The sequence below is a fragment of the Mchenga conophoros genome, linkage group LG20 (genome assembly GCF_057382185.1).
Source record: "Mchenga conophoros isolate Kocher_MC1m ecotype Shallow Benthic linkage group LG20, M_conophoros_male_GT1.1, whole genome shotgun sequence".
NCBI classification, from domain to species: Eukaryota; Metazoa; Chordata; class Actinopteri; order Cichliformes; family Cichlidae; genus Mchenga; species Mchenga conophoros.
In genome coordinates, this window is record NC_140545.1 from 19,019,692 (window position 1) to 19,043,469 (window position 23,778).

The 23,778-nt window shown below is 43.3% G+C and overlaps 1 protein-coding gene across 7 annotated transcripts in view; it reads right to left on the minus strand.

Annotated features, from left to right (window-relative positions):
* Positions 1–21,724, minus strand: part of myt1a (myelin transcription factor 1a) — a 64,864-nt gene extending 43,140 nt beyond the window's left edge. For 3 of the 7 annotated variants that reach the window (XM_085259440.1, XM_085259438.1, XM_085259435.1), the window contains exons 1-12: positions 21,497–21,724; positions 20,051–20,105; positions 18,932–18,965; positions 18,674–18,742; positions 14,403–14,635; positions 11,034–12,095; positions 10,840–10,959; positions 10,094–10,184; positions 9,663–9,776; positions 9,362–9,579; positions 6,306–6,508; positions 5,950–6,165 (exon numbers count right to left, since the gene is read on the minus strand). In XM_085259440.1, the coding sequence (XP_085115566.1) occupies positions 5,950–6,165; positions 6,306–6,508; positions 9,362–9,579; positions 9,663–9,776; positions 10,094–10,184; positions 10,840–10,959; positions 11,034–12,095; positions 14,403–14,635; positions 18,674–18,742; positions 18,932–18,965; positions 20,051–20,105 (2,415 nt within the window). In that variant the 5' untranslated portion in view covers positions 21,497–21,724. Of the gene's footprint in view, positions 1–5,949; positions 6,166–6,305; positions 6,509–9,361; positions 9,580–9,662; positions 9,777–10,093; positions 10,185–10,839; positions 10,960–11,033; positions 12,096–14,402; positions 14,636–18,673; positions 18,743–18,931; positions 18,966–20,050; positions 20,106–20,197; positions 20,289–20,911; positions 20,959–21,496 lie in introns of those variants that run through there. The other 4 variants (XM_085259442.1, XM_085259437.1, XM_085259436.1 and 1 more) reach the window with 3 other exon arrangements.
* Positions 21,725–23,778: the final 2,054 nt, after the last annotated feature.

Here is a 23,778-nt window from a genome sequence, read left to right on the forward strand (position 1 = left end):
AATCACTTGGTCAAAGGCTGAGCATAGGATGTCATCGCAAGACTGTTATAATAGGAAATCGTGTGTGGAGTGAATTACTAGAGGCAGCGGGGCCTCAAGTGAAGTACCTGCCATCTCCTCCTCCCCAGAGTCAGCATCAGATGACCCGCATCACCAGTGAGCACAGACACTACACACCGCTAAAGGTCGTGAATGCATCCCTCATACTGCCCCAAAAGGTTAATAAACCCTGGCCAATCTGTCCCCAGAATTAAGGGATGTGTCTGGTGCGAGCTAACTGCAGCCTTTACTCCATGCATTTTTTCACCTGTATTTAATTTGATTGATTGATTGATCATACTTTGTTCATCACGAGGGAAATTGGGTTAAGGCAGCCAGCCATGCCAGCGCCATCTTACCCTTCCGACCATACATACATTACACAAAGATCATATGGGAAAGACAGGTCAGAGAGGTATAACAATGGTAAATACACAACATGAAGAAATACGAGGAGAAAAAAGAACTCCCCCCAGACTGAGCTCCAACAGGGAGATCAGTTTGAGAACAGAAAAAAAACAACACCTCAGCGCCTACAAAAAGCACATGACTATCAATACACTATAGAAACACGAGACAAGCAACAGGGGAGGGTAAAGGGTAATAGAGAGCCGGTGTAAACAGCGCATCCGGTCCTGCAGCATGTCTGCGTTGGTCCAGTCGACCGCTATCTTCCCCGGGAGGGGACAAGCATCGAAGGCGTTTGGAAAGGGAGGGGGGATGAGTGTGTATCAGTGTATGTGTATGTGTGTGTGTGTCCAGAGTTCAGCTGAGACAGTGTCCTTCGCCCTGCCAGGCTAAGTAAACAGTCTTCCAGCCAACCCAGGTGGCCTTGCATAGGGGAGGAACAGTCTAAGCACCGTCTGTTATCAGGGTGTTTTTGTTCAGCTCCAGCCTTGAGATCACAGCTGGTGCTGAAGTGGTAGCCGCATGAAGTGATGGTGGCTTTTATTTTAGTGCGAACAACTCTTATTCTGAGTGCTTCTCCAAGGTGTAATCCAATTTGCGCTCAGAGGTCTTATTCTGAGTGTTCACGGCAGCTGCAAGCTTCTCCAAGATCTTATCCGTGCTGCACTCAATGAGCCCATTTTGAGAACTCACGCCTCGTCCCATCGTTTCAATCCCAGCGGGCAGCCTTGTGGGGGTTTGAACAGCCGGTTTCGCTTTCTTAATTCTTCGATAAGCCAGGGCCAAGCCAGCTCCGATCAGCAAGAACCCTGTTATCATGGTTCCGAATAGATAGATATCTTCAGCGTCTTCGATCGACAGTCCCGCCAGGCACACAACCCTCGAGTAATGCCACCCGTCCATCAAGTATCCAGCAGGGAAAGTACCTCCAGGACACTCAGGCTCACCCGAGCCCAGACTTCTCATTGAGAAAAGGGTGTCAATTGCATTCAGGGACCAGTTGATCAAATCCATAATTCCTCTCTGTGAGAGACTGTTCCAGGGAAAAGTAATACAAAAAACACAAGACTAGACAAGGACACAAGAGGCCAAGCAGGGAAGCTAAGGGAGAGGAGGAGAGGAGAGGAGAAAAGTGTCACGGTCCTGGGTCGGTGACCCAGCGCTTTTAGTTTGTTATCATTTTTTAGATGATTGTTTAGGTTCTGTGTTATATTCGGTCTGCCTCTGAGTCTGCGTCTGTATCTGTCTGTCTATGGTGTCACCCCATCTGTTTGTGAATCTGTCTGTTTAGTTCAATGTCTTGTCTGGTTCCATGTGTCTGAGTTTCCTGTTTTATTGTGAAGGTCCGTGTCGTATGTGAGTGTGATCAGGTTACGTTTCCCCTGTCCCGTCAGCCCAGATTCCTCCCAGCTGTGTTGCCCTCCTGTCTCTCACCCCCTGATTACTGGTGTGTGTATTTAAGCCCTGTGTGTTTTCCTGCCTGTTGCCGGTTCGTCTGTGTTCCTCCGTGTCAGTCTGTGTTATTCAGTGTCCAGCTCGTCTCTCTGCCTCTCATCCCCTTTTGTATCATCTCAGGTTTGTCATTTAGCTTTCCCAGTTCAGGTCTTTAGTTTTGTCTTCCCTCTTGCCTGTTTGCCTTCTCACCCCTGTATAAATAAACTCACCGGCATCTTATCCACTGCCTGCATCTTGGGTCCTTCTTCTAACTCCACACGGCTCGCCTCGGCAGCCGTGACAGTACGAACCGGCCACTATGGACCCAGCAGCATTCAACCCGCCCAAGGAGCTCCGGGAGGACATTGTTTACTCCGTGGACAAATTAATTAACGCGTGGCTGGAGCACGAGGGGAGAGAATTTCGCCAAGCCGTGGCTAATCGGCTACAGCGCTTGGTTTCTGGTCTCCCCTGGCTGCTCAGCTCACTTCACCCGCTCGCACAGAATTTCATTCTGAATGGACTCCGTCTTCACCCCCCGGCTGTTACCACCCACCCTGCAACTCATGCTTCACTGCCCGGCCCGTCAACCCAGCCTTCAAGGGGGAAACGGCGCTCACGCTGCCGACGCTCCTCGCCACAGTCGGACCTGGGGATTTCCGAGCGGGCAGCTGTGGTGAGTGGACAGGACAGTATTATTGGTCTGAACTGTTTACTCAGGGGTGATGTTCTGTACGGCACAGGACAAAAACTGTTTATGGCCTGAAGCTCAGTTAGCCGCCCGGCCAGAAGCTCAGTTAGCCGCCCGGCCAGAAGCTCAGTTAGCCGCCCGGCCAGAAGCCCAGTCGCCACCTCCGCCACATTCAGCCTCACAATCCATAGCTCAATTACAGCCACAGCCAGACTTATTACAAACCCTGTTACAATCCATGGCCCAGTCAGTAGCCCGGTTGGCAGAAGAATCATTAGCTTTATCCTCAGTTCAGCCTCCTGTTCAGCAGCCACCAGCCCTGCATCCTGTGTCAGTTGCTCCACCACCTGTTCAGCCATCACCTTCACCTACTCCTCCTGTACAGCAAGCCATGTCAGTCCAACCCATAACGGACAGTTCAACAACTTCGTACTCTAAGCAGAGAGACAAACCCAATAACAATGGAAACATTCCTCAAGAGCTGGCCAGTTCTGAGACTGAGACACACTCCAGGGCCTCCCGAGAGGCTGGGTTTCAGCCCCCAGCTGACTCTGGACCCCTGGAGGTTAAGAAGCCAGCTGAGGACTATACCGGACTGTCGCTGCCTGAGCTGAGTCACTGCTCAGTGCAGCTGCAGTCTGTTTTATGTTTGCCAGAGGCCCGTGTGCCTGCTGGTTCTGTTGCGTCCCTGCCAGAGGCCCGTGTGCCTGCTGGTTCTGTTGCATTCCTGCCAGAGGCCCGTGTGCCTGCTGGTTCTGTTCCGTCTCTGCCAGGGGTCTCCGCACCTGCTGGTTCCGTTCTGTGTGTGCCAGGGGCTCCGGTGCCCACTGGTTCTGAGACTGTTTTTGCTGGGGGGCCCGAGGAGCCCGTCCAGCGTCCGGCCTCGTCAGCTGGGGGGCCCGAGGACCCCGTCCAGCCATCAGCTGCAGTCTCATCACCAGCTGCAGTCTCATCACCCTCGCCCGCTGCAGTCTCAGCTTCAGCTTCAGCATCCTCATCAGCTGCTTCGCCCGGTCCAGCCTCTGCTTCTGCTTCAGCCTCGCCCGGTCCAGCCTCTGTGTCTTCATCCTCATCAGCCTCGCCTGGTCCAGCCTCCGTGTCTTCATCCTCATCAGCCTCGCCTGGTCCAGCCTCCGTGTCTTCATCCTCATCAGCCTCGCCGGGTCCAGCCTCCGTGTCTTCATCCTCATCAGCATCGCCGGGTCCAGCCTCCGTGTCTTCATCCTCATCAGCATCGCCGGGTCCAGCCTCTGCTTCCGCCTCGTCTGGTCCAGCCTCTGCTTCCGCCTCGTCTGGTCCAGCCTCTGCTGGTCCAGCCTCTGCTTCGCCTGGGGCTGCAGGGGCCACGCAGCCTTCAGGTCCCTTACTACCACTTCCACATCGTCGGTCATCTGCCAGGCCGCTTGTTGGGCATCTCCGCCACCGTGGACGCCCTCCTGAACGCCGCCACTGCCTTCCGCGTGGCCGGCCTCCGGACTTGTTTCCACGCCGCTGTTGCCGTCCGCACGGTCGGCCCCCAGAACTGTTTCCACGCCGCTGTTGCCGTCCGCACGGTCGGCCCCCAGAACTGTTTCCACGCCGCTGTTGCCGTCCGCACGGTCGGCCCCCAGGACTGTTTCCACGCCACTGCCTACCACGTGGCCGGCATCCAGACCTGCCCCGCTGCCATTCGCATGGTCGGCCTCCTGAACTTGACCATCTGGGCCTTTTTGGACTCTGTCCCTCCGTCCTGGGCCCCCTCCGTCCGCCCTGGTCGGGTCCTTTTCTGTTTTGTTTTGGTCGGTTTTTGTGTTTCTGCTGGGCTGTCTGGAGCCAGCCCTTGAGGGGGGGTACTGTCATGGTCCTGGGTCGGTGACCCAGCGCTTTTGGTTTGTTATCATTTTTTAGATGATTGTTTAGGTTCTGTGTTATATTCGGTCTGCCTCTGAGTCTGCGTCTGTATCTGTCTGTCTATGGTGTCACCCCATCTGTTTGTAAATCTGTCTGTTTAGTTCAATGTCTTGTCTGGTTCCATGTGTCTGAGTTTCCTGTTTTATTGTGAAGGTCCGTGTCGTATGTGAGTGTGATCAGGTTACGTTTCCCCTGTCCCGTCAGCCCAGATTCCTCCCAGCTGTGTTGCCCTCCTGTCTCTCACCCCCTGATTACTGGTGTGTGTATTTAAGCCCTGTGTGTTTTCCTGCCTGTTGCCGGTTCGTCTGTGTTCCTCCGTGTCAGTCTGTGTTATTCGGTGTCCAGCTCGTCTCTCTGCCTCTCATCCCCTTTTGTATCATCTCAGGTTTGTCATTTAGCTTTCCCAGTTCAGGTCTTTAGTTTTGTCTTCCCTCTTGCCTGTTTGCCTTCTCACCCCTGTATAAATAAACTCACCGGCATCTTATCCACTGCCTGCATCTTGGGTCCTTCTTCTAACTCCACACGGCTCGCCTCGGCAGCTGTGACAAAAAGTGCGACTGCCTTCGTCAAGAGCAAGAGAGCAGCAGCACTATGGCCTATTCGTGATGTTCAGGTGAAAGTCAGCCCAAGCAACCAGACATTCGACTACACTTGTCCCATGCTTGGAATGATCCCGCAGCTTATCTAGGAGATGGCGATGCACCACTGCCTGCTCCCGGTGCACAGCTACCAGGTCAGCCAGCAACTGGGTTAGCACCTCCACTGGCTGAAAAGAAGTGACTGTAGCAAGGACCCAGGCCGGCAGGACGTTCTTCCTGCGTGTGAAGGTCTTTTTTTAATTTGTGCAAACAGCTTATAAGACAGTCCGCTGCATAATTTCTACAGCCCACTCTCTCTGCAGCTCAGTGATCCTCTCCCCTTAGGTCCAGGGATCCTACTGAAGTAGGGAGCCATGACCAGGTGATGGAGAACAGATATGTGGGGCAGCTTCACCGCTCCCCTGCAGCTGAGCCACAAACCATGCCACCTTATTAGACCACCACCCAATGTAAGGGTAATTGAACAGTACTACTTGTTCCCTAAATCATTTTTTATGGTTCTGTAATGGTTAATCCACCATGTGCATCACTTTAATCAAACCAACAATTTAAAGCTAAAATATAATTATTTCTGTTATCAATGAACTTTCTAATGTATTATTTTTCAAGAAAGGAGAAAAAGCAGTAAAGTACATTATTGTTTTTTGATTAAGATGTCAAATTGAAAATATTTACTGGCGTTCCAAATTAAATTTTTAATGGTTTAATATGACACTAATAATAATTTACGACTTCAATCTTGACAGATTTCTAAAGTATTTGTGTTTTTCTTGTTTTTATTGCAGGTGCTCTAATACATTTATTAAGAACTGTAGGTTCCCAACAAATCAGCTCTGATTCGCTTTCATTTTCTCTAGCTGTCCTCATTTACAGTAGATCTCTACTTACCTCTTCGTGGTCTTCTTCTTTGACACCACCCATTTTGGTGAAGTCAAGTGGGCCTTCCCACTCTTGCTGAGTTTGGCCCTGAGATGCAATGGCTCCCACATGTTGAGAGGAAGAAGACAAAGAAGATGAAGGCTCTGGAGACTGTACTCCCTCCCGCTTGGTCTTCTTCATGCTAAGGTCCAAGGTGCCATTCTCATCCACCTCAATATCCGCCTCCTAAGTGAGGACACAGTGTGCAAATGTAGTGACTGCAAACTCAAAGAGCACGAGTTTCATACACTGTTCATTGTTAGGCTATTTTAAACCGTAGTTTTAAAAAAGAAGCTTGCGTCTAAATGAAATTCACTGTGCATCACCTTGGTGCAGGGCTCCCTGGTCTTGGTGCTGAGTGTCTCTGGTCTCTCCCAGCAGCGGGTGGACAGGTTGAGAATAGCTGTTGCTGCCATGTGGGCTGCCTCTGCATCTTGGCTATAGTCATAACCGCTGGAGGACAAGGTGCTCATAGAAAAGCTTCCTGACATGCTGTGACTGGGGGAGGATGCCTTGGGGAATAATTTAGCTGCGTACAAGTGGAACAAAATGATTTCCTTGAGACATGAAATTGGGAGGAGATTACTGCATATTCTACGACTATATGAGTGCAACATATGTACTAGTTCAGGTTTGCTTTTAGTTATAGCAGAACCTCATACAATTTTATACAGAGCTTGGCAAGTGAAAAAAACAAACTTTTATGTATAAATTATTTAAAAAAGTAAAACATTTTATACAAAAACATACAGTTATTAATACAAATTTATAGACGTTACTGACAAAAATTGTTTTTTGGTATAATGTCATTTATTGATCAGAATAATTGTAGAATGACATATTCCATTTGGATATAACTCAGGTGGTTCTCTGCCCCTATAATCTCAGGACTGCGCCTTAAGTTGCTTCTGATACAGGTGTCACGCATGGCAGCTCTGCCTCTTTAGCATGTGAGTGTGAATGGAAAACATTATAAAAGCCCTTTGCAGAACCTAGCTATGTTTGAAAGGTGGTATAAAAAATGTGAATAAGACCATTTCACATAGAATGGTTAGCACTGTCACCTCGCAGCAAAAAGACTCCTGGTCTAAACCAGGAACCAAATGAGGCCTTCATATGTGGAGTTTGCACGTTTTCCCTGTGCCTGGCATCTTCCAGGTAGTTCGGCTTCCTCCCACAGTTCAACTGATAGGTTACCTTGTGCTTGATGGATGTGAGGAGGGTAAATGTATAACAGAATTAGAATTTTTCCCCATCTGTCTCTCTTCTCATGTTTGGTGTGTGTCTTCTTGTTTCTGTGTTTGGTTTCTTTTAATTGTTTTAATGTTTTACTTTGTAGCTTAGTTTTCTTTTGTATCATGTGTTACTTTTACTTATTCACTGTCACCTGTATTGCATTGTGATGGCTGCAGTTACAGCCACACAGTGGTAATGTCCACCAAACATCAATGTTACAACAGAGGCTTACACATAACACTACATTTACATTTTTCTTCCTTTAGATATAGGATTTCATTTACAGGGTAATAAAGAATTGGTTTTGGTTTAGAATTAATTCATTTATATACTCACATAATACTGTATTTTAAAATAAGTGAGGATATTTTAGTTTACACTGTTATGTATGTATGATTTAATCTTTCTTCTGTTTTCTTTACCTCAGTGACAGCTGCTGGGGTCCCTTGGTTGATGAGCTAAGAGGTGGAAAAGGGGCAGAGCAAGCTTATATGGAGAACTGCAAATTGGGTCATACCACAATTCTGGATCATGGGGGGGAAATGGAATTTGTTATGTTAGTCTCAGTTGGGTTTTTGTGTGTTTTATCCCTTTTTTTGTTTTTGTGGGCTGATCAGCCACTATTTAAGTTTCCACTTGTCTGTTTAGGTAGGTCAGTTTGTTTCAGTTGTTGTAGTGCTTGTGTAGTTTTGTTACTTTGACCTCTTTTATGGGCCCAACATTTAGATTTTTCTGTGTAGTTTAACCGAGTTTGTTTTGGGGTTGAATAAAAAAACTTTTTTGGATGTTAACCTGTACCTGACTTTCCTTCACTGCTCGGTCCATCATGCATCCTTAATTTGGGTCATCATTTCCAGCCTTAACTACATAATCTTTTTCTTTTTGTATTATTCTGTGTTTAAATTGTTTGGAGATTGCAGGAGTGCTTGGTTCTAAAATATATTCAAGAATAAGACAGTGAAGGAAAGTGCTTAATGCTTATCAGATTCACCAAGTTTTTTTCTTTGGTATCTTTAAAGGAGATAAATATTGCCTTTGTCATTTGAAATATCTCATTTAAGCCTTCATCTACTTGTAATATGGATGTATTATAACACTGCAATTGATCAGAAGATACCAAACAAATAACAATTTGCACAGAGGGAATGCGGTTCACAAACAGTGCCATAGAGAGTTTATGTTAAAACCATAACGATACCTTGGAGTAAAAATTGACACAGCTCTTAAAATGGACAAATAGGTAAATGCAGTGGTGAGAAAAAGCTTTTTTCAGCTGAGGCAGCTCTCTAAAGTAAAACCTTTTATTTCTTTTTGTGACTAGGAGAGAGTTTTACATGCATTTGTGACCACTCGGCTTGATTATTGTAATGGACTTTATATTGGTGTTGATCAGGCTTCACTATCACGCTTGCAAATGGTCCAGAATGCTGCAGCTTGTCTGTTGACAGGGACATGCAAACGTGAGCACATTACCCCTGTTCTTGCCTCTTTACACTTGGTTGCCTGTCCATTTTAGAATTCATTTAAAAATTTTATTGTTTGCTTTTAAAGTTTTAAATGTCCTGGCTCCTTCTTACCTGTCAGACCTTCTACACCAATACAGTCCACAAAGGTCTCCCAGATCAACTGACCAGTCACTCCTTGCTGTCCCCATGCCGAGACTGAAACACTGGGGGGACCCAAATTATGGAATAAACTGCCCCTCCATATTAGGCTGGCCCCAACACTTGAAATGTTTAAATCACTTTTAAAAATACACTTTTTTTCAAAGGCTTTTTAGGAGTTGTACCAGAGTCAGCTTGTAGTCAGTTTTAGTCAGCTGTTGGTCACTCTTAATCTTTTTATTTTGTTAATCTTATTCATTGTATATCTTATTGTCTATTTTACTCATGTTTTAATATTTAATATATATACTGATTTATTTTTATCTTCTTTTTCATTTATGTATTTATTTTATTGTTATTTATATTTATTTCTTTGTCTGCTTAATGTATGTTTTTTAACTGCTGTCTCTGTTTTATTATTGGAAAGCACTTTGGTCAACTTTGTTGTTTTTAAAGTGCTATATAAATAAAGTTGGATTGGATTGGTTATAAAAAGCCTGTAAGTTGTTAAGAAATAAAAGCAAAGTGAAATTGTGTCTTACTTTTGAAGGCTTTGGGTGATGTTTCAGCAGTGCTAGGTGTCTTTGGAATGAGCGTACGCTTTCCAAAAACCTGACCATCAAAGCTTGCATAGTCAAAAGACACCTTGGAGTATTTCTCCAGCTCCTTGGCCAGGTTTGCTCGAGGTGTAGTGGTCACCGTGTTGGGCCGGTAGCTGCCATACTGAGGGATCTCCAGCTGTTTGACAAAACACATGGGCCTAAAAAAAGAGCCCTGATTTAGGTACTGATACTTTAACATTGTATGAATCAATTAGTTGAAAATCTTTCTTGCATGTCTCACCTGAGCACTCTGTCAGAATTGGAAGAGGGTTCACTGGCTGAAGCCTGTAAATGAACCTGTTTGTCCTGGTTCTTGTTCAGCTTAGCAGCTGCGGCAATGGGGCAGCCGGACAGACTGATGGGGAGGCATGCCAATGATATTGCATTTAAAGAAATAAAATGCTCATCAATAGAAACTCACTGAATTGCTGGGAAAGCAGTGTAAGCAGATGTGAGCACAATGAAATGTTATGCAGTATTATTTTGCAAATGTGTGTGTGTGTGTGTGTGTGTGCAATCAGATCTAGGATCTTTAACACTAAACTATTTAAAAAAAACCATCAGAATACAAGCCTCTTTTTACAAGTTCTTTTCTATGAAGTAGTGACAGTCAATTTCTGTTTCATATACTGTTGTAAAAAGTGTTCAGAGTGTATCGAGTGCTTTATTAACCTGCGATGTGTGTTGCGGTTGCTGTTAACATGGCCTTGGCCTGTGCAGCCAGGAGTAGGACACTTCAAGACGTTCTCATGCATGGCCAGGACTACAGACACACAGCAAGTGCAAACTCAGGTCAGTGCATTTATCTTGCATTAGGTGGTTTCACAGCAGTAACAGTAGTAATGTACGTGTACACCTGTATGAGCTAGAAAAGGACAAGTGGCAAAGATACAGAATTTACAGCAGTAGTGGAAGTAAGAGTAATGGTAAAGCTGGTAGAGTTAATAATAATATTTACAACCTGAATTCCAAAAAAGTTAAAAGCCTATGTAAAATAGTTGACTTAATATGCTGAGGATGTGACGTCTAATGCTGTGGAACACCTCACAACTAATAAACAAACATACAGGTCAGGGAAAAAAAAGCACCCCAAAAGTAAAGATAGGGATTCACCCATCTGTGAAAACCTATGATGATATTGTATTCCGAAATAACATTACTAAATATAAATTTGCAGGATGCTACCTAGAATTTGGTGATTTTATTATCTAGTCAATTCAGTGTTGGCCAGTCATATAGCACCAATCACCTTAAGGCACTTTAAATCGCAAGGTAAACACCCTACAATATTAGGGACACTTTTTTAGAAACAGGTTTGTGTGTTAGCATTATTGGTCAGTATTTATTAATCATGGTGATAATTCAAAGTGCACACATTTGAATGTTGGTCAATGAAGTTAATGGTAAGCTATACTTACTCTCTGGAGGGATTCTGTCTTTGTGAGGACATCCAGACAGACTGCGATGATGGGGATACAGCCCAGTCACATGACCCGTCCCATCACACCCTGGCGTTGGACACTTGACTTCCTTTTTTTCTGGAATTTTATTTAGATAGTGATCACCTACTTTCTATGCAAACACGTTCACATTTGACTTTGCTGTTTCTTACCTTTGCTGTAGTGAGTGGTGCGGCGGGCTACAGCAGCAGCCTCTGAGCTCTTGCTGGATGATGTGTATGGTTGGTAGTCCAGGGAGCTCCGGCTCTCCTGGCCTTCCTTCACTTCCTCCGCCTTCAGAGCAATAGCCTGCTCCAGCAGCCCCAGGTTCCCCCGAGTCATATCCCAGTTCTCTGAGTCGTCTGTTATTCCCGAGCCCTCTGAGACACGATCCTGCTCCTCTCCTTCCTCTTCTTCCTCCTCCTCCTCCTCTTCCTCCTCTTCATCTTCATCATCATCATCATCATCATCCTCAGAGCGGACCTCTATAACCACTGTTGTTGGAGAGGCTTTACTGGAGTCTTGGTCCTCCTCTTCCTCCCCCAGGATCTCACTGTCTTCCTTCTCTTGTCTGTGATCCTCCCCCTCTCTCTCCCCTTCCTGTTCTTCATCCTCTTCTTCCTCAGTCATGGGAGTACAGATCTTTTCTTCCCTGAGTGACACCTCAGTTTCAGATCCCTGAGTGCGTGGACTCAAAGTGTAAGGAGTGTCAACCTCTTGGAGGACCTCCCTGTCTGTTCCATCCTCCTCTTCTTCTTCTTCCTCTTCTTCCTCTTCTTCCTCTTCTTCGACCTCTTCTTCATCAGCTTCCCTCTTATGCTGCTTTGACTCTTTGGCCAGATGGCCGTAATCACCACTTGAATACTGATGATCTGAGTTTTTCTGGCTTATCACTTGTCTTTCTATTACCCTCTCTTCTACAATATTCTCAGGACTTTTTTGCTGTCCATTTTCTTCCTGTTCTTCTGCTTCTTCCGCCTCCTTTGTTTCTTTTAGATCAGGAATGCCTGTTAGCTCTGCGGGTTCCGCAGATGGCTGATTCTTTGTCATCAGACAAGCATCCTTCACATCCTTTGTCTCTGTTTCCTCCTGCTGAAGGTCATCAGCAGGTTTTACTTCCTCACCAGCTTTCTCACTCACAGTTTTGTTCTCAGCCTTTGCACTGATGTGTTTGTTCATGTCAAGGTCAGCTGAAGGACACACTGCTGTTACTTTTGTCACCTGTGAGGCCTCTGCTGTGGAGTTCAAAGTACAGATAAATGTCATTGCCACAGATTGTTTTGTCTGTGTCATCTCACAAAAACAAGCATTGTGACTGATCTTGCAGGTGACTTGATGTGATTTGTTTAGCAAGAGTGAAGTGAAGCATGCAAACCAAACTGTAGACCAAAGTCAACTGTTCTGGAAGTTGGCTTTGGTCTACACTCATGCCAAACTCTCCGCTATCTTGAAACGGTTCTGTTCGTCACAGTCACTGAAATACTGATTATGTTTTTTAATGTCCTTGTTTTTATACAAAGCTCATTTCTGTGACACTGGATTACATATGCTTTAATGTGTCTATATTTCAACTACAAAATGGAAACTCGGATCAGTTTCAGGTTGAAGTAAGGAATTACAACTACATGTACCTTTATCAATATTTTTCAAAGTCTACAATGTTACTTTTATGTAAGTAGGCATTACATTTTAAGATCTACTTCACCCACATCAGAGTAACATCAGAGTTGACAGTGACAGAAATTGTAATTTTGTGTCTGTACACCACAAACAAGATTGATGTTAACAAAGGTCTTGCGCTATCTGTTTAGGAACTTTTATGCACAGCCCCTCCATTTTCAGAGGCTTTACAGTTTATTATTCCATAACAAATTACAACAATAAAAGATCTGAAAAACCATTCAATGAGAAGGTGTGTCCAAACTTTTGACTAGGAAATAAGTATTTGATCCCCCATCAATCTGCAAGATTTCTGGCTCCCATTTATATTTTATACAGGTAACAAGCTGACATTTGGAGCCTTTTCAACTCGTTACCTGTATAAAAGACAGCTGTCCATAGAAGCAATCAATCGATCCAGATTCCAAACTCTGCACCATGGCCAAGACCAGAGTTTTCCATGGATGTCAGGGACACGATTGTGGACCTACACAAGGCTGGAATGGACTACAAGACCATTGCCAAGCAGTTGGGTGAGAAGGTGACAACAGTTGGCGCGATTATTCGCATATGGGAGAATGATAAAATAACTGCCAGTCTCCCTCGGTCTGGAGCTCCACACAAGATCTCACCTCGTGGAGTTTATGAGAATAAGAACGGTGAGGAATCAGGCCAGAACTACTCAAACTTTGAAGTTTGTCACGAAATATCTCAATGTTTCAAAAGAGGACTTGGTGAAGGTGTTGTGGTCAAATGAGACCAAAACCGAGCTATTTGGCATCAACTCAACTTGCCATGTTTGGAGGAGGAAGAATGCTGTCAATGACTCCAAGAATATTATCCCCACCGTCAAACATGGAGGTAGAAACATGCTTTGAGGGTGTTTTTCTGCCAAGGGGACAGAACAACTGTATCACATCAAAGGGAGGATGGATGGGGCCATGTACCATCAAATCTTGGGTGAGAACCACCTTCCTTTAGCCAGGGTATTGAAAATGGGTCGTGGGTGAGTATTCCAGCATGACAATGATCCAAAACACACGACCAAGGCAACAAAGGATTGGCTCAAGACGAAGCATATTAAGGTCTTGGAGTGGCCTAGTCAGTCTCCAATCCCACAGAAAATCTGTGGAGGGAGCTGAAGGTTAGAGTTGCCAAACATCAGCCATGAAACATTAATGACTTGGAGAGGATCTGCAAAGAGGAGTGGGACAAAATCCCCCCTGAGATGTGTGCAAAACTTGTGGCCAGCTACAAGACACGTCTGACTTCTCCAGTTACCAAAAAAGATTTTGCTACAAAGTACTAAACCACGTTTTGCAAAGGGATCAAATATTTATTTCCTTCATGAAGATGCAAATTAAGTTGTAACTTTTTTCAAATCCATTTTTCTGGATTTTTTGGTTATTGTTCTGTCTCTTACTTTACTTTACTTTACTTTACTTTACTTTACTTTACTTTACTTTATTGATTTCAAAGGCTGTTGGTAGTCCCCCGAACACGTTTTAAAACCAGAGCGGTGGCCCCAAGGTTGTGGAATTCTCTCCCTCCATCTTTAGACTAGTTTTTAATTAGATTTGTGCTGTATATTTGATTGTACTGTTTTATGTTTATCTGTTTTATATTATTGTGAAGCACTTTGTGGTTTTTATCCTGTGAAGAGTACTATATAAATCAATAAAGTAAAGTCTCTCATTGTTCAAATAAACCTGCCATTGAAATTATAGACTGACCATTTCTTTGGTAGTGGGAAAAGTTACAAAATCAGCAGGGGTTCAAATAATTGTTTTCCCTGACTGTACATACTTAAAATAACTATGTATACAGGAGCCAGTTTTGCTTGGCGGGTAAGGAGGCAACTGCTCTAGTTTGGATTTACTCACGTTTTATTGACTCTGGCCTGCTTGTTGTTTTGGCCTTCTTGTCCTTGTTTTCTTCATCCCCTTCATTCTCTTTCTGCTCCTCCTCTTCCTCTTCTGCTGTGTCACTGTCTGCAGTCAACCCTCCATCTGCTGCCTGTTTAGCAGACTGATTCTTTCTCTTGGGAGCGGACTGGTTCTCCCCGGCCTCAGCCTCCTCCAGCTTCCTTTTCTTCACAATTGGGCAACCAAGTATGCTGAAAAGAGAAACATGGTTACTGATGTGTATAATGTCAGAAAGAAACCTAACAAGTAATTAGTGTTCTGTCACATACTATATTGAGGTGTGTGAGCAACACTGGAGAGTCTAGATACTACTAGCAACAAAGTTTTTTCCTTCAGGTACTCTGGCTTCCTCTCGCAGTCCAAAGTCATGCTTGCTAGATTAATTCGTAATTCTAACTCGGTTTTAATTGTGAATACAAGTTAGAGAAGGTGCTTAATCCCTAGCGCTTTATGTTTGATAGTGTGATAGTTTTGAGCTAATGTTTGTTTATGCCATAGTTCCAAGGTCATTGACCCAGCGTTTTGTGTTTAGTGAACTTATTTGGGGATTTGTTCTGTGAAGACTTTCTAATTTTGTTTATCATAATATTTCTAGTCTCAGTCGTTGTGTCCTTGGGCAAGACACTTCACCCGTTGCCTACTGGTGGTGGTCAGAGGGCCTGGTGGCGCCAGTGTCCGGCAGCCTCGCCTCTGTCAGTGCGCCCCAGGGTGGCTGTGGCTACAATGTAGCTTGCCATCACCAGTGTGTGAATGTGTGTGTGAATGGGTGGATGACTGGATATGTAAAGCGCTTTGGGGTCCTTAGGGACTAGTAAAGCGCTATATAAATACAGGCCATTTACCATTTAGTAATTCTGTCATAGTCCTGTTTTTTTTTTATTTTTGTCTAAACTCTTAATTAAAAATGTTAGTTTTAGTTTTAGGTCAAGTATATTCAGTTTATGTTTTGAGTCCCTTGAATTTTTGCCTCCCTTTTCTCCTGTGCCCTTGTCTTGTCTGTGTTTAGTCCTCAGTCAGTCAGTCTTGTTTCAGTGTTTACCTTTCTGTTTCTATGTCAAATCTGTGTTTCTGTTGCCATGTCTAGTTTATATATGAATCTGTTGCCTGCTCAGTTAGTTCCTGTTTTATTTTGATAGTTCCTTGTCTCTTGTTGTGTTGGTATAGTGGTAAAGCTACACACACCTTTGGAGCGATGTCTGCAGCCTGTGCGCAGCTCAGACGCAAGCATTTCGCTGCATGTTATACTGTGAATGTGACAAAAAAAAATGAATTGAAAGTACACTATGTTCAGTTTTGCTTCCCCTGTCTATTTAGTCAGATTCAGTTCAGCTGTGCTCTTCAGGTGTCTCCACTTTGCCCATTTGCTTTTTTGTATTTAAACCCTCTGTATTGCTTGTTGCATCATCCCTCATGCTTCTCCTGTGTAGTCCTCTGCTTTACGTGTCCTGGTTCAGTTCTGACCTGGCTCTCTGTTTATCTCTCTTCCTTGTAGGTTACAAATAATAAAAGTTAAAGGCTTTCACGTCCTGTCTCCTGTATCTTGCACGTTGATGCCAAAACCTGGCTTCAGCACAGCAACACATGACAGAATATTTGGCTAGACAGAGCTCTGGCTTTTTGTCATCCTGACTACATTGCGAAAAAATACAAATAATGGTCACGGGTAGGGATGGGTATTGATAAGATTTTCACGATTCTGATTCCATTTTCAACTCTTTAACGATTCGATTCTTTATCGATTCTTTTATCGATTCTTTTTAAAAAAGGAGAACACTAAGGTTGATTAGCTTAGAACTTTGTTTTATATCTTCTCTATATCTTCAGGAGTAACATGGCCTTACAAACCCAACAGTGAGATCTTAAGAGATCCACAGCCTACGGCTCTTCAATGGGGTGTCACAGGGTCCCCAGGAAAAACAATTATAAATGTAAAATAATAAAATAAATATTCTTCTGTAGCAATAACAAAGTACAACATAAATGATTCAGTAGCAATTACCCAAGAATATCCAGTAATGTCCCTGCCTACAATTAAACACATTCACTTACTGAAAATCGGGGGCATCTGCTGGCAAATGAGTGCAAGCCTTTGACCACAACCTTAGTCACTGCTTGGTGACATTCGTCTATCCTGGCCTGAAAGGAGACGCTACCGGTAGACAGCAGTGAGAACTGCCAGCATCTGAGCCAGCCAGACTCTGTCTCTCTCATCATGGTAACCTAAATGCACAGTAATGGCAGGTTTTGTAATAAGGCAGATCGCGTATTCGTAGTGTTTCCTCCCTTAAATTAAATATCTACTTTTCAAGTATTGCAAGTTGCCCTGTTGTCATCCGTTCTCATAAAATATAATCAAACTTTTGAGCGTTAGGCGCCGTGTTTCCTGCCAGGTAAATGACGCTCTGCAACGTGGTGACGTCATTCGGGGCGACTGGAATCGATAAGGGAATCGTTTGCAAAACTGGCAAACAATTCCAAGGAATTGAAACAGTGGGAACCGGTTCTCAACAAGAACTGGTTTTCGATACCCATCCCTAGTCACAGGGCCTCAGACCCAGGGTTTGAGTTTCTCTGTGGGTGTGTGATTCTCTGTCTAAGTAAAACAAGTAAAACATGGGGCTTTTTAAAATCGTTCCTCATCTTGTGAAGGCTAAATGGTAAATGGTAAATGGCCTGTATTTATATAGCGCTTTACTAGTCCCTAAGGACTCCAAAGCGCTTTACATATCCAGTCATCCACCCATTCACACACACATTCACACACTGGTGATGGCAAGCTACATTGTAGCCACAGCCACCCTGGGGCGCACTGACAGAGGCTAGTCTTCACAGATCGGATGAGCCTCCATTTTGCCCACTTTGGTGTTATTCTAAGATTTTTCCACAATTTGCATTTTTTTTCCTGAATGATGAACTTTGCCTATTTTTACTTCTGAGAAGCACTGCCTCGCTAAGATGCTGTTTTCACAGTAAGTAATGTTACTGACCTGCTGCCAAGTAACCTAATTGGTTGCAAAATGTTCCTCTAGGTGTTTCTTTTTTAGTACCACTTACTTTTCCAGCCTTTTGTTGTGCTCTTCCAGTGTTTTTAAGATGCGTTGCTGACATCGAAATTCAAAATGAGGTTATATTTTTCATGAAATAGTAACGTTTAAACATTTGTTTTCTATATTGTATTATGAATAAAATATGAATATATGAGCTCTACAAATCATTGCCTTCTTTTATTTTCCTCTTACACAGTGTGCCAATTTTTTTTTAAAATTGGGATTTTACTTGCATTTTTTCACCTTGCTCTCTGTCATTTTGTGGAAAATGCACATGAACCTGCTGACATCAGCTCTGCAACAGTTTGTAATACAGTTAGTGAAAAACAATAGTTTGTCAGTGCAGCAATATCATCAAATATGCTTGGCAAGTTGAATCAAAACAGTGGAGCTCAAAATAAGAAGAACAGAATACGACAGCACGAGTTCCAAGACTTGGTGACATGTAGTTTGTGTTTTTGTAAAGAACTGAAGCATTGTTACCATTTATGTATTGAATGTATGCATTCATACTGTAATATGTGTGTGTAACATACCTAGAAGGGCTTTCTAAAATGAATGTGCTTGTTTGGTATGATAACCCTGTCTAGCCAGTCTATGAGGACCTGTGGTCAGTGTGTTTTCCTCATTTCTTCCATTGTTATATACATTAGGGTACAGTTACGTCAGCATGGCTAAACCTGGTTTAGGTTTACGGTTGTCTAGTTGAAGAAGATGGCATGAGTTTATAGCATAAGCTTAAATAAATATGCCTGTTACCCCCAACCTCTGACTAGGGTTGCTGTCCATGGTGCTGATGAGAAGCCGAAATGATGCTACTGATAGTTACTATTATAACTATATGATTCTATTTATTCACTGTATTCATTGTGTGTGTGTGTGTGTGTGTGTGTGTGTGTGTGTGTGTGTGTGTGTGTGTGTGTGTGTGAGAGAGAGAGAGAGAGAGAGTGTGTGTGAGAGAGAGAGAGAGAGAGAGAGAGAGAGAGAGGGGGAGAGCGTGCAAGACTGAGAGAGAGGGGTTTTTTTTGCTCGGCATGTCCTAGGGGTAAGGACCAAAAACATGGCACCAGAGCCTGTCACTGATTTGTTACACCTAAGCTTTCATATACACACTATGTACTAGGCAGCATACAGTCTTTTATGATGACTGACTGATTTCTTATATATATTTAACAATCTTACCTCCTGTGTCGTGAGTACCTTCCACTGACATGGCCTTTACCATCACATCCAGGAGTGGGACAACTGCTACTGACACACATCAAGTCAAAAGAAATACAATTTTTTTACACACATTATATATATATATATATATATATATATATATATATATATATATATATATATATATATATATATATATATATATATATATATATATATATATATATATATATATATAATTTATAACTTTTTATGCTGAGTTATAAACTCGTTTACCTTAAGTCTTGCTTCATTTCTTGTGCCACCAGTTCTGATGAAACAGGAAGACATGTTAGATACTGATATAACAATAATTTGGCTTTAACTGAAGTGAAAACTCTGAGCGTATTATCTTGTGAGCTCTGCTTATAGTCGACATGATTTGCTTACTGTAAGAGATAGATGGCATCTTCTCCATTACAATGTAAGTTGGAGAATTAGAGGACATCTTGTCCCACAGAGTGACGAGATGTACTATTATATTTTTACACATAGCATGCCAATTTTTTGTTTCGGTGTCAATATTTAAGATTATATGCAGGTTAATGACACATGATAATTTAAAATACTAATGCACAACAAGCATTTGTCACAAATGATAATGGTTTGGAGAGAGTTCTATCCTTCAGCATGCATGGCACAGGAAAAATTGTTAAAATGTGTTTGGTAAGTGCTGAGAACTGCTCTGAGGAGTGTGCCAAGGCAAATGAAAAAAACAAGATAATGATAAAAGAAGAAGAGATAAAAGTGACCATCTGCTTATTATCAGCACACAGTTCAATGCCAGCATCCATAGGAAGCCTGCACCCTATGAGTAGACCACAGGGTATGTGGTGGCTGTAGCTCAGGTGGTAGAGCAGGTCACCTGCTGATTGGAAGGTTTTTGGTTTGATCCCTGTCGCCCCCAGTCTGCATGCACGATACTAACCCCAAGTTGCTCTCTGATGCATTCACTTGAGAATGTATGTGCTAGTTAGCTTCTTTTTTTCTAAAAAGCATAGAAGAAGGTCTTGTGTGAATGGGCATGAATGGGTGAATGTGACATGTTGTATAAAGCGCTTTGAGTGCTCCGGGAGAGTAGAAAAGTGCTATGTAAGAATCAGTCCATTTACAACAGTAAAGATACGTCCAAGCAACACTCCAAAAACGAATTTCATCTACAACAGCTACAGCTGTCTTGACTACTGTTGTAAGTAGGAAGGTCTGGTAAGCAAGTGTGTTAGTGCTTTCTCAGTACTCCACCCTCTTTGTCATGGTGAAAATGATAAGAGCTTTATGCAAACTATAGCGTTCATTTCAACATTTTTTTAATGTATTAGAAATTTTATTTGTGTGTGTGGGTGTGTATATACTGACCCCGGATGCCTTTGGAGCGGGTTCGTGTTCGTGTCTCTGTAGTGTCTTGACTCATCTAAGTAACAGAGGGACATGAGTAACATTCACAAGTGAGGAAGTGTAGACAGACAGTCAGACAGACAGACAGGCAGGCAGACAGATAGGTACATTGTCACTGAGGCTTGTCCTCTCTGGTTGACTGGTTCTGTACTGGTCCACCGCGGGCTCAGAGTCTGAACTTTGAACTCATTTTTGCTGGCTAAAACACACAAAACACACAACACCACCTTACAGTCAGCTAGTGTTGTAGGACAACTATGTTATACACTATATTAAGCTGCTTGCTTATATTCTAACTAAAGATCTTTAATCTTTCTCTTGTGAATCCCACAATTTTATGGAGGTAGAAATGTGAAAACTCTACTTTTCTAAAAGAAAATCTTTCCAAAGGTACCAGAAAATGTGTATTTTGGAGAAATATGTGGGTGCACATGGGTCTAGTATACTGTACATGCTCAGACAGCAATGTAGCATGTCACTGGGAACACCAAACATTAGCTGTTGCTGTTGTGTGTTGTATGTTTATATAGTGAGCGAATTCCACATCCAAACAGATTTGACCAAAATCTGTATTTTGATTCTCATATCAGAAAACATCAAAATCAAATGTAGACAAATATATTTCTTACGTAATGATTTACTGCTATCTATTTAGCTTTGGAAAGATGAGCTTGAATTATTTCAACGGTCTTGTTGCAGATTGAGCCACTTTTCTTGGCTAAAGTTAAAAATCATTGGACGGCAAGAACAATACAAATATCCATTAGTTCAAAAGTATGACTAAATTATTTCGTGAGGGGGGAGCCCCGTTTTGACACTTACAGTATCCAATGCAGACATGTTGTGTGAGCGTACAGTCTAACTATTCAAATATTCCATCAGTAAACAGATGGACTTTCTGATCAATGCTCGTGATTTTGGAGCTCAAAGTAAAGCAGGCTACGTCCTAGAAGGCAGTCGACAGCAGTCAGCTGTAGACGTGACAGATCGGGATTTCAGGATGACTAAAGTTTCAGGTGACCTCATCCTGCTGAAAGCTTTTTTTCACGTTGACAGCAATTGACAAAAAGAGAAATGAGAACACAGAATGAGCTACAGGCCGATCGGCTGAGCACCACCAGGCCTGCGGCCGGCGGAGGACGGGCTGTTCCCGTTTCGGGCTCTCACTTCTGGGGCCGCCAAAGAACCGCCGGAAACGCCGAGCGGCCCATAATAATAATCGGATGAAAAGGCAGATCTCCAATGATTCTCCGTGGAAGGAAACGAGTTAAAAACATGGAAACCTAAATACGTCCTCGCTTCATCCGCACCGCTCGGCACCAAATCCAGCGTCACAGTCTGCAGCCGAGGCCTCACAACATCCACGCATACGCTGCTCTTTGTCACGCAGACACAGCTCGGCCTTACCTTACGCTCAGACTACTGCCCTCCCCTCCCCCCTCGCAGACACATCTCCGGGCAGAAGGACGTTCCGGTAACGCTCCAACGACTACGAGCCCGAAAGAAGTGCGGAGCCAAGCCGGACACAGGGGGCCGAGTCTGCGAGGCGGCAGCAGCAAACCGAGCCGTTCAGCACCCCGGACAGAGACTGCCGACTCTCCAGCACCACGGACAGAAACCCCGCTGCAGTGCCTCCTGCAGGAGCCCAGGAGAGCTGCAACCGGCCCACCGGGGCTGGGCTCCCCCCTCGGCCGGCCGCGAAGTGCCGGAGGCAGCCAGTATTTAAAGAGCCAGAGCCAGCAGCGACGACACGCTCCTCTCAGTCCCCGCGCAGCTGAGGCTGCAGCACTCCTCTGACAGAACTGCATTCTGCTGGACATTGTTAGCTGCAGAACTCAGCTCACAGACATCAGAGACAAAGATTTTGTTCTCCCTTAGTCTTGAAACAGACCTCATTGCTTCATTCATTGCTGATGAACTAGGTGCAAAGATCTATCAAGACCTGGGAAAATAAAATAAGACAAACAAGCAAACTCCAGTTTCCACAGTCCCAACGAGCTTGAAATTCAGTGTTTGACCACCTTTAATCTTTACACAGGCTGAACTCTCTTTTAGGAACACTTTCCTGTAACTTCTGTAAGTGTCTTCACAAATAGTTCTCAAGGGTTCTTGAACAACATTCAAAGCTCATCTCTGGGCCATATCGTTACATAATGGCAACATGTTAAATAAAAATATCAAATTTGATTAATCTCTACATAAGTCCTGTTGCCTCTGGTTTGCCATTTCTATCAGTTTCCTTCTTATTAATGGCTTCTTGATACGGTACAGTATACTTTATTGTCCCCTAAGACAAATTTTACAGAAATGTGTAAAGTGCTGTCACAGAAACTGCTTTTTAAAAGAGCCAATAAACATTAAAAGAAAGACTAAAGAAATACCAAATAGAAGTGGATCGATAATGACAAACCAAGCAGCTTAAAAGCAACCAATACTCCACAGAAAACCCCTGTGCTACACAAAGCTCTGATGTAAAAGCTTAATTGGTGTAGGGACAAATGAAACGTTAATGCTATTCAGCCACATTTTAGGACTCTACTTTCTGCCAGAAGCCAAGAGCTCATACTTAGGATGTGGAATAGAGCCCTGTGTGCCTGACTGAGTACAGACTGCTCATAAATGACTGAAGGGAGAGGTCTTCGGCCCTCGGCACTCTAAAATTCAATTTTGCCTGCACAGAGAAACTTTCATGATACTCGATGGTATCCCATGCCATGAAAGCCACTTTTCCTCTGAGACAACTTCTAATGAGTCTTCAGTGAACAACAGATTGGATGCATCTCTCAGGTCCTGTGTCAGGTCTTTGCTGGATCTTTTCCAGTTTTTGACTTTCAGATACTGTTCATCTGCTGTAGAGTTTTTAAAAACTCTAGCTTTCTCAGATGTTTTAGAGACTCCCTGCACACCGTTCTGAGATATGCCAAGTGTTCAACAAAAAGAAAATGGTCAAGCTAAGCCTGTTGATACAATTATTAATTAGTGCCTGTCAAATTGTGTTATCTTTGGCATTTTTCATAGATTTAACTCAAGAAATGGGGACAAATTCCTTGTTTTCATTACAGGCTGCCCAAAACAAAGTGTCTAAAGATATCACTGAAGATTGGTTCTTTGCTATGTTTTCTGTTATGTGTAGACAACACTTATTTATTCCTTTCCTGAATTTCCCATAATTTTCTGCCATTGTTTACGTCAATGTGTGTATACGAGTGTGTATGTTGGGTAGGAGTGGGTGTAGGTGTGTCTTTTGATGCTGAAATGATTGATAGGTCAGAATTAATGATTGAACAAACAAATAAAAAAAGCATAGGTGTGAAAATGTTGATTTTTTGATTTTTGAATGTCTGGCTCCTGGAAAGCAAAATGGAAAGAAATGAGAGGTGACTCAAAACCTTTGCACAGTATTGTAATTGTGCATATCACAGACAGATGAGCTTGTAAACAGCTGCTGTTCACAGTGAAGCAGATTGAAAGTATGGCGGTTTTATACTTGAATGTGGAATGGCAGGGTTACTTTATAGTATGATCTCATACATCATATGAGATTAAAAACCCAAAATATTTGGAACTATTTCAGCTGAAATGAAATAGGTTTAAATAATGTTGCAAACAGGGCAGCAGTTCAAAAAAAATGAAGAAAGAACAAATGTGTTGGCTTTGTGCTCCATTTTCACACATTTGTATTTCACTTG